At 39.1% G+C, this 18,146-nt stretch overlaps 2 protein-coding genes and 1 long non-coding RNA gene across 16 annotated transcripts in view; 2 read left to right on the forward strand and 1 right to left on the reverse strand.

The window, feature by feature from the left end:
- ARL13B (ADP ribosylation factor like GTPase 13B) overlaps nt 1-8,678 on the forward strand; it is a 34,387-nt gene extending 25,709 nt beyond the window's left edge. For 6 of the 10 annotated variants that reach the window (XM_039555106.1, XM_039555102.1, XM_039555110.1 and 3 more), the window contains 6 exons: nt 79-281; nt 1,287-1,380; nt 2,484-2,700; nt 3,057-3,173; nt 3,626-3,694; nt 6,725-8,678. In XM_039555106.1, coding sequence (XP_039411040.1) covers nt 79-281; nt 1,287-1,380; nt 2,484-2,700; nt 3,057-3,173; nt 3,626-3,694; nt 6,725-6,801 — 777 coding nt within the window. In that variant the 3' untranslated portion in view covers nt 6,802-8,678. Of the gene's footprint in view, nt 1-78; nt 282-1,286; nt 1,381-2,483; nt 2,701-3,056; nt 3,174-3,548; nt 3,695-4,424; nt 4,469-6,724 lie in introns of those variants that run through there. The other 4 variants (XM_039555117.1, XM_039555129.1, XM_039555136.1 and 1 more) reach the window with 4 other exon arrangements.
- LOC120410291 lies at nt 7,381-11,929 on the reverse strand. The gene is made up of 2 exons (XR_005602353.1): nt 11,775-11,929; nt 7,381-11,081 (listed from the first exon to the last, which is right to left on the reverse strand). It is a non-coding gene; the product is annotated as an uncharacterized LOC120410291 (long non-coding RNA).
- NSUN3 (NOP2/Sun RNA methyltransferase 3) overlaps nt 11,440-18,146 on the forward strand; it is a 37,696-nt gene continuing 30,989 nt past the window's right edge. For 4 of the 5 annotated variants that reach the window (XR_005602351.1, XR_005602349.1, XR_005602350.1 and 1 more), the window contains exons 1-5: nt 11,440-11,543; nt 12,286-12,395; nt 13,236-13,579; nt 14,847-15,016; nt 15,529-15,650. Coding sequence is in view for 2 of the 5 variants with exons in the window: in XM_039555154.1 (XP_039411088.1) it covers nt 11,460-11,543; nt 12,286-12,395; nt 13,236-13,579; nt 14,847-15,016; nt 15,529-15,650 (830 nt within the window). In the remaining 3 variants the exon portion in view is untranslated. The remainder of the gene's footprint in view (nt 11,544-12,285; nt 12,396-13,235; nt 13,580-14,846; nt 15,017-15,528; nt 15,651-18,146) is intronic. The other variant, XM_039555157.1, reaches the window with a different exon arrangement.

The raw sequence follows: 18,146 nt of genomic DNA on the forward strand, positions 1-18,146 counted from the left end.
AACTGATTTCTTGTTTCCAGTCAAGGGATGTGGTCTGAACTGCAAATATTTTTTCTCTCCTTCTCTGTATATTTACAGGAACCTTGCTCAGCGATCATGGGCTGTGGGAAAAAAATTGATAAATCAATAAAAAAGGGGTTATTTTGGCTTCTCCATATCATAGCGAAAGATTTTGATGCCTTAAATGAGCGCATCCAGAGGGACACTACGGAGCAAAAAGCACTTGAGGAACAGAAGAAACTGGAACGAGCTGAGCGAGTCAGGAGGATACGGGAAGAGAGGTATTTTGTGTGTGATTCTTACTTCATCCCTTGCTTCCTTCTCTAAGATATTTGGTCCATTCCTGTACATAGATCTTATGGGAACCAAGCTGTCCAGGGTTTAAAGCTTAAAAGCTAAGAGTCTTCCTTGAAGTTTTTGCCTCTTCATCCCCTTCATTTGATTTGCTGCATGCTGGAAATGTACTGTGAATGAGAATTGCAAGGTAGTTGAGGAATAAAGTTGGCCTTACTAATATAACTTCACAGAAGATTGACCTAAAAAATAATTCCTGTGATTTAATCTGAAGTTACCTTCTAAAATAAAGTGTTAAGTTAGACTCTGTAACCCATATGGGAATATCAAAGACTAGATATGAAAATTTATTCAACACTATGCTTAATAAACTTCAGGATATCCAACAGCTGAGGCATGAAGGAGCTAAAGATGATGCAGTGAGGGGAAGCAGGGCAAGTGATTTATTACCCCCCTTCAAAGCCCTTTCTGGTCTTGAGGAGCCTGCTGTGGTTCCTGTGAAAGACTGATGTGAATAATTTTACTGGGGCATTCTTAAAATATTTGCTGAGCACCCCTGTCCTCTGCTCTGCCTTATATAGGCAGAGAATTTTGAGTCTCAGTTACTGTGAGAAGTAGCTGGGAAGTGTCTTGGACTACACTCTGTTTTGGTTTAAATAAGCACATAAATTACTGAAGTACATTTTAAACAGTTGGAACTTGACATGGTCTTCAGATATAGTTCACGAATTTATAAAAAAATTGGTTTGCTTCCTAATCTGCCTCATGTCTCTGCACACACAAAACCTCCTGACCACGTTGGATTGTGTTGTGTTTATGCCACACTGAGAGGTATAGTGGGGAGGACTGACATTGTTCTCTATAAAATTTATGGCTTCTTCATAATTCTTTATTCATTCTGCCTCTTTTCCCTCACTCCCGTTCCCAAAAAACCCCACAAAACCAAACACCAAAACCACTGAAACAACATAAACCCAACAACAATGCCAAAGGGAAAAAGAAGAAGGAAATGTACCTGAGGAAGAAGACCCTGAGCCTGGGAAATGTGGAAACCCCTTCCAGCCTATATCTGCTGTAATCTCTGAGGTAGGAGAGTGTGTGGAAATCTGGATCTGTTTAGAACCAGCACTAACAAGTGTCTGAGAAGTGATGAGAAAAACGATCATTTAAGAGTTGTTCTAAGTCTGTCTGCACAGCACTTTTTAAATTTTTATTTTAATCTTAGCAGCCTTGTTTTGTGTGCATTGAATCAATGTTTTCATGATAAGAAAACCCCTATTATTGATTGGGGAACAAAAGTTTTGTAGACACAGTGAAATAAATGTAAACACATGACTGAAAACATTTCCTAATTAAACTCTTGGGGATTCAGAAGTGGAAAATATTCAAGGTCTATTCGTTTCTTCTAAAGTGTTTGTGATGTGGTGAGTCATACCAAATCTCCCTGACTTCTTCAGCTATTCAGATTTGTGAGCATAACCTCTTTTCAGTTGAAAACAGACTCTTGAGAATTTATATTAATTTTGAAATATGAAAATCACATTCATTTATTAAAGCTTCCTTAACCTGCGTTTCTGAGTTCATATTTTTTTATTCAGTTGCCTGGAGATAACACAATCTAAAGAACCACGTAAACTTTTCCAGCAAGTAATTCAAACATTTGCTTTTCCCCAAGACAAAAGCACCCATATCCACAGAACGTGTCAAGGCAGCTATGTGCACAGTAATCCATTTTAGTAATAACATCAAAAGCAAGAAAATAAAGGTACAGCTGTGAATATTGCAGAGATGGTAATTTAGTGATACAGAATTGTGAAGCAGCCTGTCACTGAGGTTCTGTGACACAATAGGTATTTATCCAAACTGGGGTGGCATTTTCTGGAGGCTAAAAAAAAAGTAATTGAGGAGGAAGAAAGTAGAAGGTTGTTTTGTTTATTTTAATAGGACCAAAAATAAAACAAGAAAACTGGCATTAATTCCTAATATCTTTTTGTTGTTAATTTCCCCTCCCTTCCTCTGGATAGGATATTGGAAATCTAATTTCTTCATCTATTTGAAAATAATGCTACGCAATATATAGGACATAAAAATATTTTCGGAATGTTTTCATTTTTTAAGAATCTTCCTGTCTTATTAGTCAGTTTACAGCATTAGAAGTAATTTTAAAAAAATCTTGTCCATTTTGTTAGAATGAAAAACATCTGGAAAAGGAAAAGAAGAGGCAAAAGTTGGAGACTGAAAAGGCTACAATTGGCTTGAAATCCCAGCCGGAGCAGGACCACTTATCAAGTAGCAGTAGCCAAAACACGAATGACAGCAGGCTGGAAAGGTGCAACTCTACAACTGCCCAGCTTTTGCAGCATGCAGAAGAGAGTGACCAACAAGCCTCAGAATGCCTTGACTCAGGTAAAACTGCTGCCTTTTAATGTCATTCAGTGGGATTTTTCACATGCTTCTTCCTTCTGTTTGTATTATATGTCATTATACCACACATCAATGTCGTGTATTGAAAACACAAAAATGCAGGAATAGGTTATATAAGCTGAATTTCTTCATGGAAATGTAGAGTTTGCATATATTTTATGCCCACAGTTTATTTTCTGTAGCAAAATGTTGTGTGACTTACATTTCCCATAATTTTGTGTCTAAGTTTGGACTGAAAACTCTGATGTATCTCCCCAACAATTGTATTAGAATCTGATCTAGGGTATTACCTAAATATAACTGTGTGATCTGTGATGTTTTATTTCTGTTGAATATAGATAACAGTAAGAAAAAAAGTAAAAAACCAAAATTAAAAAGGGGACACAGAGTAGAACCTGTTAATGCAGAGGACTCTCTTCCCAAGAACCCTACACCACCACCAGCTCTTCCACCAGGTAAGTGTAAAAACAATAATTTATGTCTCAATTTGTGGTTGGTAATCCTTTAAAAGTCTCACTTGTGAATGATGAAACTGGGCTGGTCCTCATACAGAGAGGAGCTACTAAACCTTCCTCTATAGAAGATCTTTGATGCAGTTCCCCACTTCATGATATGAACTTCCAGCAGTATTGATTTGGCCTATTCCATGGGGGAAGACATTATTCTCCCAAAAAAAAAGAGCCAGAACCTTGATTACTCACTGAAGTGATGAAAAATATCAATACTTTTTAAGGTAAATCAGTTTATTTTTGAAGTATTTCATCATTCTTCACTGTGGATGCAATGTAGTGCATAGCTTGGGCATTTCTAATTGCTTTGATTTCTCCCAGAGAAATGTGGCTTCTGCACAGCTCAGAATAATCCAGTGAAGTCATGGAATGCTCTGACAGTCTTTGTTTTCCTTTAGTTGGATGGGGAACTCCCAAACTTAATAGACTTCGAAAACTTGAGCCTCTTGGTGAAACACATCATCCTGGTAATTTGAAGTATTTGGGATTTTGTACCTTTTTAAACCATGCTCCATTGTCCATTCACTTCTACATTCATTTCATTCTTCATCTGTTTTTCATTTCTAAATTCCAATTTTCATTGACCAAAAAGCTTTCCCTTTTGCTTAGTAGAAAGCATCTTTTTGATTTTTCAAGTCTGATTTTTTTATTAGGGAAAAAAAATGAGTTCTCTTAAATTCCCTTACATAGTTTAAAGTGGCATGGGATATCAGAAGTTGTGAATGATCTGAAGTTATTTGCACCTAAAAATCATTTAGGGCTACATAACAAAGAATAATGGGACCAGGTACTTTAAGAGTCCAAATGTACTGCATTTAAAATTAATATTTTTAATTTAATACCAAGGTGTAGTAGGCAGAGTCTTGATTTCTTGCTTCAATAATGACTATATTCTATTTTTGGAAGATCATGGAAGACTGTTTTTCATATGCTGATATTTCATTTTTTCCTGAGTTTGAGATGATAGCTTCTTAATTTTTCTTACTTTTTTTTTCTTTTTCACATTTTGAAAAGTGATTTGGAGATATCTGAAACACAAGAACAAGGAGCTTTTCTGCCAAAGAATCAAAAGATGCCTGAAGGCAAAATAAAATTTCTAAACCCAAAATATTTATTTCTCACAGGAATTAAATTCATGTGCTTAAAATGTGATTTGTAATCTTAATCATAAACCCCTCTTGCTCTTTTTTTTTAAAGGCAAATAGAGAGAAGGCGGCAAGAAAGGAAAGCCAGATGAAGAGGTAGGGAGGGGAAGAAAAGGAACTCAGTTTTTATCTGTGCCTCAGGGAGGTGTTGCATTCTATAGGAAGAGCATGGGTGGGACAAAGAGGAAAAAACCCTGCTTAAGCTAGGTGTTAATTTGTAACAGAAGTACAATTATTAAATAATTTTGGAAGCTAACAATAGCAGTTATCTCTTGACCAGAGGTGTAAGAGTAAACTTGAAGTTGCAGCCGAATTCAAGGCATTCCCTGCTCTGTGTGAAATTTATCCTTTTTTTCAGGAATTTTGAACCACTCACAAGATTCACACTTGAAAATCCTAGCAAGAAAACACCTATTAGGAAACCACTATTTATAAATGAAAAAAAGCTCTTCACATACATAGCCCAGCACTGTCAAACCTTTAGCTAGGTCCTGATTTCCAAGAGCTGTAGTTATAACTTTAGAAAGTTATAGCTTGCAAAGTAAGTGCCATGCATAAATAGTCCCAAAATTTTGGTTTCTGCACAGTATTACTGTCATCCAAAACTATTGCAGTGCAGCCTTGGCTACAGCAACATACAAATTTTTTGCTTAAAGCAGCTGTGGGGTTTTTAACTCTGTCAATTTGTGATCCATAGAATCTGAGAATTATTGAGATTGGAAAGGACCCTTAAGATCCCTGAGTGCCACTGTTGACCCAGCACTGCCAAGTCCATCTTGCACTGACGGGAACTTCCCATCACACAACAGCATTTTTCAATGAATTCTTACGTATTTTGCACACTGAGAATCTGCTCCTGACTGGAAACTCATTAGCGTTTCCCTAAGACCAGTGGAGCCTACCTTTGATTCCTTTTTTTACAATAATTCCTGAATTGCATCTTTCTGAAAATCAACTTCTTTTTGGTTGTCCCTTCAGCAGAGAAATAAATTAGTGTTGATTTCTTTTTTCTTCCCCCAGCTTTGCCCAAAATTCAAAGGTGGGTTTAAAAGGTTTCTCAGACATTCGAACTTTGTATTTATGTACTTATATTCACTGAAGACTGCAAATTTTCCAGTCATAGTAATAATTTTGGCACAAAACAAGGTGATGAATGTCTGTTTATTGTCAGTGGAGGATCCATCTGCAAGAATGACAAACCTCTTTCAGGATAGGAGGTAAAATTCTCTGCCAGCTCTAAAGTGCTCTGCCAGACCTCAAGAAACTGGAGACTAAAACTATCCTTTGGACAGATTTTCATTGACCTTACAATTGTTGCAGTTTTCTTGCTGCTGCAATTAGTGCTATTGAAATCAAAATATCAAAATATTTACAACAATAATATAAAAGTGTTCTCATTTTGCTGATTAAATGTAAGGATAACTAAAACTTTGACCCTACAGCCAGGTCCACATAGAGTAGTGTAATGCAGTTTGTTTGTGAGCCCATGCACTTCTAACCGAAGTTACTGCATCTGTAGAACAAGTGGGATATATTCTTGGGAAATGATGATTTATTAAAGCTGAATTTTATGTTGGCAGGCCATCAAGGCTTTGTTGGGGAAGAGGTGGTCTGTATAAAAAAAATTGAGATTTGAATGCTTCAAAAAGCTGCTTTTATTTTTTTCTTGATTTCCACCTGTTTCCTCTTACCATCTTCCATACTATTTTGCTTGTGAAGTGCTTTGCATGTCCCAGTCTGCATGGGTTTTTTATTTTACATCAATTACAAATGTTTGAGAACACTTGTTATGCTCTTCTGATGTACTTACTAACTTTGTCTTGTACAGTTTTACCACTTTAAATTCCTTTATTGATGAAAGGAAATGTTGCAATTTTATCTAAAAAATCTGAAATAATTCTTTTAGAAAGTTATTTCTGCTTGCAAGATAAATGCCATGCATAAATGTTCCAAAATTTTGGATTCTGCACAGTATTACTGTCCTCCAAAACTATATTGCAGTGCAACCTTGGTTACAGCAACATACAAATTTCAATGCTTCATTTCTTCAGTTGTTATTTGTATTAGATTTCTCCTTTCCTGTTTTTAGGGATGTTTACAGATCCCCTTTGGGCTTCATCTTGCAAATGCTGATGCATGTATACCAAAATCTAATTAAACCCTCGTTTGGCCAATCCATCTCTAGACATTAATTAGCACTAGGTTTGAAAGTTTGCTTGGAGGAATTAGCTCTAAAATCATAGAATACCTGGCTTTCATTAAGGAAGCAAGAATTTAGTAAACATTATTTAAGCCAGGAAGGTGGTAGGTGACAGATTGATGTGTTTTTCTGCTCTGGAATTTCTTCCACAGATTTCTATGGAAAGCCTCTGCCCCCGCTGACTCTACGCCAAAGACCCAACAGTGATACCCATGATGTCATTGCTTAACTGGAGCACAAAGAGACTTTTAAAAACAATAATTTTAAAATCCTATCATTTTTTTACCCTTGAAGGAAAATTTTTAAAATGACGCTTTCTCAGCGTGTGACAACTAAACATGGAGTTCATCCTGTTGTCCTTAGGTGGTCAGACTTTATCATTTACTTTTGACATCACCAGCTCTTCTTCAGGATTTATTTGGTTTACTTGTGAAAAGACATGGCTGAAAACCTGAAGAAAAACACCTTCAAGATCCCGTAATACTGGATTGTACATTCCCACCAAGACCTTTCTCCAGGTGCTGTGCAGGTGTTGGTATTTTTTCAGGGAGTAAATGATTCTAAAGCATTTTGTAAGATTCCTGTATGATAGGGTGAAAATAGAAAGGTTAAACAAATATTGAATATATTTTTCTACCTTTTTATAAAATGAGTTGAAAGTTTGAGTGGAGCTGTGTACCTACTACCAATAAAATGATACCAAGGGAGCATTAGTCAAGTGCATAAAAATAAAGTGTGTTTTACTCTTACATTTCTCTTACAGTACCAATACCTTTGCTTAGGTATTACATGACATATTTCATATTTCTGGCAATCTGAAGCAGGGGGTAAGATAGAAAAATTTAAAATAAATACATTTTATACAAAATAATACTATTTGAACTGTCTGGAAGTTTTTCTTATCTGTTGTTTTCTTGGTTTTGTTAACTGAGTTTGACATAGGTAATAAATTCTGTGGAAAATAGAGTTGAATACTGTATTGTCTACTACAACAAATGAGAAAATTGCACATAGTGGGAAGTTTGCACTAATTAAATCCCGATTTTGATGGGAAACTGAATCAGCCAGTATGCAGATGACCTCCCACAGTTTTTAATCTCAATAATACTAAAATACCATCTTGCAAACTAAAGAAATGCTGGGTTTTTAAGGATTTATATAACACTTCCATAGAATGAGTTGAAAACCACGTACAAGTGATACCTAAACAAGAGTTACAATTTGTTATATTCCTATTTAAATGTTTTACTGTTACCTTGCACACAAGCAGTGGTGTACTTGTAAAGGTTCGTTGTTCTGCCACTTAATGACAGATGGGATGAAGCCCCCATTCCCAGGGGCTTTTTGGAGAAGCAGTAGTTGATAATTTTATATGATGCTCTGTCTTCAGTAATGTGGTTTTACCAAAGGAGTTTACATGTTGAAACAATGTGGTGTATTACGTGTTCAGCATTTTGGTATTGGAAGTCTTTGCCATATGCCCCTTGCAGCATGGAGTTGCACAAACATCTGGCATACTAAAATGAAATAATTAAGATTTTTAAAGAGTAGGGTGGAATCTCTCTTATGGGTACTAAGTTTGGAATAGGTGGAGAAGTTTATTCCTCTTAAGTTTGTTAGTTTAGAGAAAGGATGAAACAATTTCTGTGTGACTACCAGCATGAGAATACTTTTGTTGTATTCTAATACTGGAACATGATTCAGTTGAATTATCCTCAGGATTTGGTCATTCTCCCTTCAGACAACACAATTCTAAGTGGAGGGGAGGTTGCACAAAAATTTATATATACAATCTCAACCTTGCTCTCATTAGCTCTGTTACCACTTAAGTTTTTGGCTTTAAGGCTCTACTTTTGCAGACTTAATTTTTTACAGCTTCAATTTCTAGGAATGTATTACCCTTTTGTTTTCTCTCTTCCCTAAAATAAATTAATGGAAGTGTTTATTAAAAGCAAAGCTAAATACTGCTGTGCTAACGAAATTTGAGAAACTAAAATGTTGATGCTTATATATGAACTGTGTGTTCTGTGTGCTGTGTGTGTGGATACATGTACCATTTTTGATTTTTGCTTTTAAAATAAATGTTACCAGTATGTGACCAAAGTACTCAAAAACATTTTATAAGTTTTTGTTTTATTAATATGCTTTGGAATTATTTACTATGGTGGGGTTTTTTCAGTAATTTATACTGCCATGACTTTTTATTTGCTCAAGATGACATTTATGTATAGAATAAAACTAATGCAAAGCATCAACATGTTTCCTGTATTACCATACATTTACGATTTTTTGGAAGTAAATAGAGACATAAATATTTAAGGACTGCAAGTCTCACTTTGCTAAAATGTATAATATAGACACCTAGAATCTTTGCATATTTTTGCAGGAACAAGATGATCAAATTTAGAATATACTGATAGATAAGTCAGGTGTAGATGTATGCATATAAAATGCTTAGATAGTGTACTTAATATTTGAGAGATGATAAGTTGTGCATCTGTAAATAGAGAGCACAAATTCTATTTTGCAGACTTTTGTCATCAATAACCACTTTCAAAATGTCTCTCTGCATTCAGGCAAGAGTATTTCTACTTAAATACAGGAGTGGTAAGAACACAGAAATTCACTGGTTAAGCAGAGCATTTTGTATTATCTATGTGTAACATTTTAAATATATTTTAGGCAAAATATTTTAAAGGTAAGTTAAAAGTATCTTCTAAGAAGGAATAGTAATGTTCATGAACTGAATTAATGTCAAAGAGAATCAGTGCTTCAAAATAAGTTGTTCAGGTTGTCTTCCCTTTTAGTTACATCCTAGAATCCACAGAAATACCTTATTCATAGATTTAAAGGTTTTAAAAATCAAAATTATTAAAAATAGACATATATGGTATCCATTAGGTCTCTAGTGTGAAATTGGAAAGGATTGATGGACAGTAACAAAGTAAGCAGCACAGATTTTTTTTTTTCCCCTTTAAATATTCAAGCAATATTTTTTTCAGTAATATATTGTAGTATTTTAGTGGAAAGTTGAGTGCTGTAACTGCAGGATGCTACCCAATGACTTTGCCTTCATGTTGGCTTCCTGGCTCCTGGGATTCATTCAGTTTGAAATACTTCACTATTTTGAATAGAACACATCCACCAGTATTTCAGTAGATGCATTTGTAAATGGAATAAATAATTGAGCCTATTGTGAGTGTAATTAGAGACAAGTTGATCTGCAGCAGCACATGAGAGAGATAAAGTTGCAGTTGCATTTTTGCTGTTTGCAGTTTGGCTGTGATGGTGTTGCTGATGAGCTGATTAACTGGAGTCTTCTCTCTGCTTCTGGTGAAAATCTGGTTTCAGACACAGTAACATATAGTGGAATATAACCACAGATTTAGGGGAAGGTGACTCATTCAGCAGACCTTTTTGTTTTATTGGTACAGTAAAATTCAGTTCTTGTATATATTTTCTTGTATGGTACTGGCTTTGGCACAATTATAACCAGAGAGAACTACTTTTTATAGCAGTTTTGTCCTGTATTGGTTGGTAAAACTCATTTATCAAAAAGACTTTCAGGTTTCTTTCACATTTGAGATGCACGAGGTCTCCATTTTGCCTCCAGGCCCTTTATCACAACCCTGATTGAAACACGCTTTCAAGCGTGTTACTAATCTGCATGAGGTGAGCAGAAATGCTCTTAGTCTTCATTAGCTGGTGCCTGAAACTCAAATATTTATCTATACGATAGCACTCCTGCCTTTACCTTTGCACCCCTTTCCAGTCTGGATTCCAGAGGCCAGGTTCAGCTTGCAGAAGCTTCAATTAAAACTACTCTTAAACAAGGTTGCTGCTTCCACAGGCTTGCTCTTAGTGAAGAGTTGGCAAATGCTGATGGGCTCCAAAGGGAGGGTATGTGGGGATTTGGTTTGCTTTGCTAGGACACAGTGATTGCAGCAGGAGACAGCCAACAGAGCAGGATGCCCTTCCTTGGAGGAGCAGTTTGCAGGTCTCAGGTTCTGTCCAGATGAAGGGATCAGATGAGATGGTCCGGGCACATCAACACCCTCAGCTTTTAGTGCTGCTAAACCAGTGACAGCTGAACTGGACTACAGTGGTCCTCCTACTTTCCATTCCCAGAGAATGGTTTGTCTGAAACTGTGTGTTGAGAGATTTCTGTGAGAATTCTCAAGCCTCCAGTAATTTTCATGGCAGTAGCAGCAGGTTAAGCCGGAGCTGATCTCTGGTGTGGTTCAGATGAGCTGAGTAGCAGCTCCGAAGCCTGGGCCAGATAGGAATAAAGGGCTGGTGCCAAGGCACAAGCAGAGACCTGATGGTGAGGGGGCTGTAGATGCCATCAGTCCCTCCCCCAGGCGCTGGGATGAGGATTAGTTTTGTAAATTGAGTGAGATAAACTAGATATAGATTAATTGAGAGCCCAGGTGCTGCCTAATCCTGGTTTGTCTACTGGTGAACCAGAGGAGTCAGGATGGCAAGTCGGCCCCCCACGGTTAAAAAAACCTAAAAAACAACAACAACAAAACCCAAACAAACAAACGAAAAACACCAACCAAGGTTAAAAATTAGGAAGACTTTTTTTTACTGTGAGGGTAGTGAGACACGGGCCCAGGGTCCCCAGGAAAGTTGTGCGATGCCCCAACCGTGGCAGTGTTCAAAGCCAGGCTGGATGGGGACTTGAGCATCCTCTAGGGCCTTGTGTCCCCACTGCTGGCCGAGGGTGTTGGGACAAGCTCATCTTTAAGGTCCGCTCCAAGCCCTTAACGTTCTATGGTGTTGTGAAGACCTCCCATTCCCAGCCGTGCACGTCGGCAGCGCCGGGAACGAGAGCGGGCGGGGCCGGGCCGTGGCGCTGCCGCCCCGCCCCGGGGAGTTCGGGCCATGCGGGGGCCGGCGCTGCCGCTCGCCCGCCGCGCCGGGGCCGCGCTGGGGCCGGGCCGGGCAGCCTGGGACACTCCGGCACAGGTGAGCCGGGGCCGGGTGGGCCGGGGCCGGGTGAGCCGGGTGGGCCGGGGCCGGGTGAGCCGGGGCCGGGTGGGCCGGGGCCGGGTGAGCCGGGGCCGGGGCCGGAAGCGCGGCGGGAGTGCCCCGGCCGCTTCCTGCGCGGGCCGTGCGAGCGGAAAGAGCGCGGCCGGCCCCGTTCGCTCTCCCCGCGTCCCTGCTCCCCACCCCCGAGCGTCCCGTGGATTTCTGTACCTCCTGCGCGAAGCTGCTCCGCCGCGGAGAGAATTCCCGGCCCCACAGCCGCCCCTGGTGCCCGGAGCCCCGTCCCTGCGGTTCTGCCGCCCGCCCGCCGCCGTCTCTGAGCCGCGTTGGGACGGGTCGGCTGCTGCGTGCCCTTAGGGAGGGAAATTCACTGTTTACCTTTGGGGGTTGCTTAGAAACCAAAAGCTTTTTCCCTACCTTTCGTAGGTTAAACTCCATCAGAGCCCCAGGAACCGCTGGATTATCAGCACAGTGGATATGGAGAGGTATTCATTGACAAGCCGAGCAGGCAGGAAGAGTGTACTCTCGCTTAACTCCTTTGCTCTCTGAAATTTTTATTACATTTTGGTCGCATACAGATGCAGTCTTAATATTTAAGCATCCTGATATCACTGATACCAAGTTGATGTAATTAGTAAAATGTCTCTTATTAATTCTAGTGAGAACTAGGGCGGGTTTAATTTGGCTTTACTACTTTTCTTTTTTCTTCCTTTCTCTGAAGCTGGAAAACAAAACAAAAGGGAAACTCCAGAAGCAGATTTGTCAGGTGGTTCTGGATCACTTTGAGAAGCAGTACACGGCAGAACTGGGAGATGCATGGAGCAGTGTCAGGTCTGTGGCTTTGGGGAGATGGGGAGGGAAGGGCAGAGGTAAGGAACTGAATTAGTAATGACACATATGGCAAAGGCTGTCACTTAATTTGGGTCTTGATCACACAGCTGCTAAAGAGCTTCATTATTAAAAAACAAAAAGCATAGATGCATAGCATTAGTTTAATTGAATCAACTTAAAAGCTCTTAGGTTGGTTCAATGTTTTTCTGCTTTAGGCAGTGAATACTCCTGAGGAATATTTTTTGACACTAAATGAAAAATTACTAAGAGGAATTCAGACAGAAATCCATGTAAGAAAGGCCTGAAAGAGCAAACTGAAATACAAACAAGCATGTTTCTATCACATGCCACTGCTGTCTGACTGTCTTCCAGGAATATCTATTGATTTAAGTTTTACTGGCCCAATGTTTGCGGAACATGAAATGTAAAAAAGAACACTTGTAAAAATGGCATTTCAGTGTTGGCTGGAATGAGCATTGCAAAGCCATTGTGTGTGTGATTATTTTTGTTGTTTACAATTAATACTACAGTTACTCTTTGTCTCTAGGGAAGTACTTTGTAGTCAGGAAGAGCATCATGCTTCAACATTTATATCTCCTACGTAAAATAAGAAAAATTGAGAATGTCCTGTTTCAGAAGAAATTGGCATTTTAAATGCAATGATTAGAAAAAACCAGTGTCTTGGTTTCCTGTTAAAATTATTTTCCTGGGTACTTTTCTAACCAAAATTAGTCATTTCTGATTACACCAGGACCAGCCAATTGTGAGATTGTAAATAAAGGCTTCCTGCACTATTTTATTTGATGAGTAGTTGAATGTCTTCTCCTTTTTGCACCCTAGAGACGTGCTGACCTCGCCGTGGTGCTGGCAGCACGCCCTGCTGCTGAACAGGTTCAGCCGGTGCCCTGGCCTGGAGAGCAGCCTGGCTGAGCAGGGATATCATCCTGCCTTTCCAGCAGCTCTGCCCTACCTCCCAGCAGCCTTCAGGTGTTTCATCAGGCCAGCTCCTGGGAGATTCCCTGCCCAGAAACACCAGCCTGGCAAACTGAAGGAATATTACCTGCTCAATGCTGCCTCGCTGCTGCCCGTGCTGGCCTTGGAGGTGAAGGATGGGGAAGATGTTCTGGATCTCTGTGCTGCACCAGGGGGGAAATCTGTAGCTATTCTGCAGTGTGCCTGTCCAGGTAATGGGGCCAGGTGCTGGTGGAGGAAAAAAAACCCCAACAACAGTTTGTATTCCAAGTAGTTCCATGCTGTTTAATAAGATTTTTATGAAGTCTGTTTGCCTAAAAGAGGATTAAAAATGCAGTCCTTACTTTAACATAGGTTACTGCAGAGTGACAGGCAAAAGTGGGCTTTTTCTGCACTGTTACTTCTCCAGAAGTTACTTAAAGCCATGTCAATTTCTTGGTGCAGGGATGTAAATAATCTGCAATCTTAGAATACTTGTCCCTTTTTTTACTTTTTATTTTGTTCTTTTCCTCTACTGTCTCTTTTGTCAGTGCTGTGCAAACATTACAGGTAAGTTTAAGTGTGCTGATGTAAAACAGAGGATAAGAAATGAAATGTGCCAGATCTGGGCAAAAGGAGAAGGTAAGGAATTGGTTGGAGAAGGATTCTGAGATAATCACAGTGTTTAGAAGGCAGCAGCAAGCAGCAGCTTGGACCAGGGAGGTAAAGCAAGCTGGGATTGCTGTTCCCAAGTTTATTTGCTGGCTTGGATAATAATTGTTTTGAACTGTTCACACCACCTTGTGCTCCTGCTGATGAGACCATTACTGTAACCACCTGCACCAGCTGATTACAACTGGCTTTCCCTCCCTCTTCTAGAGGAATGAGGTGATGCTAATGAAGTAAATTAACTAGGAGTTGTCCTTTGAAAAGGTTTAGGGAAAACGAAACAACAAATCAACTTTTCTGTCCTCTGGCTGCTTCTGAAGAGAGCAAACTTTGCTGAGAATGTAAAATGGGAGGGATTTGATTCTTAATATACCTCAGTGAATGCTAAGGTGTACCTTAAGATACTCAAAACTGATGCTTTGTTTATTTAAAAGGCAATTTAATAAAATGAGGCATGCTCTTCATTTAGATGGTGGCTCAAGGAGCCCAGGAAGGCACTCACTCTTTGGAGATGGGTCATGGTTAAAGCTTGTTTTACTGTGGAATTCTATTGCTACAGAAGGATTTGCAAGGAAATATTTGGGGTTTGCTCTGTAGGAGCATGTTGACATTTAATTTGGTTTACAAAAATTCAGTGGTATTCTAAAAAGTGCAGTAACACAGGCACGTAAGGTATAAACTCCATGGTAGTCATGGCAATGCAGTAGAACTTCTGAAATGGGTCTAACTCCTTATAGTTGTAAAAACAAAACAGGAAAAAATCATAAAGACGTCTCTTTGGGTGTTTACTTCTTTTTTTTGTTTGTTTTTTTTTTTCCTTAATTTTCTAAGGTCATTTTCACTGTAATGAATATGATGATTTGAGGTCGAGGTGGTTGGAGCAGACAATAGAATCCTTCATCCCAGATGCTTTGATTAACTTGGTAATGGTCTCGAAACTGGATGGTAGAAAGATTGGAGATCTTCAGCCTGAATCTTATGACAAGGTGACATTATTACTGGTAAATTATATTTCCACGTTCTGAGTCTTTTTTTTCCTATGCTGCTCTATTTTTCATTTTCTCTTTTTTTTTTTCCTGGCCCCCCACAAAAATACCTGACTTATCAAGGGGAACAGAGTCACGTACAGGATTTGTAGAGTCTCAGGAAATACTTTGTGAAGCCTGTCATGCATTTATTCCTGTGTTGGGTGATGTTACCCTTTAAGCCTTAGGAGTGAATTCTGAAGACTTTGTAGCTGTAATTTTTGCATGATATGTAATTAGGAGGGGGAGGGGAACAGGAGGGAACTACTCAGGTAGAGCTTACTTTGGTAGCACTGATTTCTTACCTCCTGCTAACACCATAAAATCATCTCAAAATAGTAATGGGATTATTTCACCCCTAAAAATGGAAAGTGAAAAGGGTGTTTCTTAATATTGGCAAAAGAAAATTGAATAGATTTTGGCACATGGTGTTCAAAAAGTGACCATCTTTGTTGTGAATTGTCTTACTGATTTTATTAATTGATTAGGTATTGGTTGATGCTCCTTGTTCAAATGACAGAAGTTGGCTCTTCTCTGCTGACCCTCAGCAAGCTGTGCTCAGGCTCATGCAAAGGAAGGAGTTGTCCTCTCTGCAATTCCAGCTCCTAAGGTGAGAAGTGCAAAAAGTTAAAGGAACTTCCTATAATTAATAAGAATTACATGGGGGCAAGATTTGTCATGGTTTAATAAACAAACCCAGGGTTTCTCCTCTGAAAATAATAATAATGTCAGGAATATGTGGTTGTGATGCTGTTTAGAACAATCAGTGGGTCTGAGATGATGTGGAAATCTGTGTGGGTGATTGCAGCAGCAGGGCTTTGGTCCTCTTAACTCACTTAATTCACAGAAATGTCCATTTGCAGGTGACTCACAACAGTCTGGTATGAAATCAAAATATTTTAGGTGGACACAGCTAAAATGGGTTTAGATACATTCCTTATTGACTGTTTGTAGCACAGAAAGGCTCCCAGTCCTGACAGGGTAGAAAAAGTAAAGGAATGTGAAGTTTGGGGGTGAAAGAGAAGATTGTTTATTTTTGAGAACATCCCCCCAGTAATCCAAAGCAAGGCTGTGATGTATAACTGCACAGTTTTTCTCATGGGGGAAAAAAAAGAGTGACTTCTCAATAAAACCTTCTAAACTTGAGTGGTATTTGTGCAGTGACTGTCATGCCTGAAGTCCATCTGTCAAAGCAAATTGAGGGGAAAATAACATATTATAGAAAAGAAAAAGAAACTTTTTATGGAAAGTTCCCACTGCAGTTCAAGACAGTTTTGCATGACTTCCAGTTGAAAAAGGCCTGGCAGAAGCCTGTGATTTATAACAGAAATATGAGGATCTTATTGCTGTAATGCATCATGTCATCCATTTCCTGTGAAGAAATCAATCACATTTAAAACACTGACCTGTTTCAGTTTTCCCTTTTCAATATCTGACATAGAAAATCCAATTTGTGAACCCGTAGCAAAAGGAAGCATACATCATGCAGAGAAATTTTGAGAATTTGCATAAATCATTCCACATTGTAATCCTGGAGAATTCATGACAGCAGAAACCTTGTTTTTTAAAAAAATATACATTCCTGTCAGCCCAAATCAGATTTAATTGAATTATTCCTAAATAGACAGAGAACTTTCTGTTGAAAATATTCTTTACTTCAGCAACAGTAATAAGAATTTGTAAAGACAAAATACCTTTGCTATATAAATTGTAGTAAAAGAATGGTGATTTCCATTTTATTGCTCAGCATAGGTCTGAGTACTTGTGTAGATTGACCAGTCTGTTGTGATGTGCACTGGATTTTTGTTTGCCTTTTAAAATATTTTGGAGCCTATGAAATAAGTAGCTACTTTCAAGAGTTAGATATTATAAGGGTTATTGGTTAAAATACTTGAAGTATAGCTGCCCACTGGCTGGTTATTGTTCTTTTTACCTGATCACTTTAAGATGAATTCCCATTTCTAAAGGCATCTCAGATCCCATGTGAAAGGGGAAAAAGGAAATGATAAAGCAAGATCAGAAAAGGCTGAATGTTTCATGACAAGCGCATTAGAACTAAAATTGTGGGATGCTCCCCTATTCAAGCCTCTGCTTTATGACTAGAGTGCATAATTATAAATAATTTTAAAAATTGGGTTTGAATCCCTTCTCCAGTACTTCCAGTAATATTCAGGAGGGCTGAGCCTCCATGAATCCAGCTGTACTGCTTTTTAAATGAGCCAGCTTATGCAGAGCTCTCTCTGGTTCATTGGTCCAGATCTCCTGGTGCTTTATGCTCCCATGTGTTCCTGACCTTGGTTCCTGTGTCTGTAAACAAAAACAATTGTCAGGCTGAATCCGGCAGGTTTGTGGAGAGTATTGTGAGAAATACATTGAAAGAGCATGGAGTGACACCAGGGGGAATGGCTTCAGACTGAGAGGGAGTGGGTTTAGATGGGATATTAGGATAAAAATTCTTGACTGTGAGGGAGGTGAGGCCCTGGCACAGGATGCCCAGGGAAGCTGTGGCTGCCTCTGGATCCCTGGAAGTGTCCAAGGCCAGGTTGGACAGAGCTTGGAGCAAGCTGGGATAGTGGAAGGTGTCCCTGCCCATGGCAGGGGGTGGGACTGGATGAGCTTTAAGGTCCCTTCTAACCCAAACCATCCTGGGATTCTGTGAAGCACTCTGTGATTTGAAGGTGAAGCTTGAAGGTCCAAACATTATTTCAATTTAGCAGGAGGATTAAGTGTAAGGGTAACGTAAAAATGAGAAGAATAGAACTCTGCTTTGCATTTCATTTTTATTTCTTTCAAGCAACACTCGGCCTAGAATTTGAGATTCTCTCCTTCTTAATTAAGGAAATGCTTCACTTGTAATCTGTTTTTATGGATCTGCTTAGGGGGAAGTGGGAACATCAAAGAGGGAAGTTAAGGAAGGAAAAGTAGGGTTTGCAATACAATGTAATTAATTAAGCACATAGAGGCTTCAAAGAATGAAGATCTGGAAGAAACTGATGCAGCAGTCTTTCTCCTGCAGCCTGCATAAAATCTGAAATGTAAATAAGTGATATAAATGCTGAACAGCAAATGTTCTGAGCAATGAGGGCACCACTGATTTGATGGAAGT

Source organism: Corvus cornix, chromosome 1 (assembly GCF_000738735.6).
Source record: "Corvus cornix cornix isolate S_Up_H32 chromosome 1, ASM73873v5, whole genome shotgun sequence".
NCBI lineage: Eukaryota > Metazoa > Chordata > Aves > Passeriformes > Corvidae > Corvus > Corvus cornix.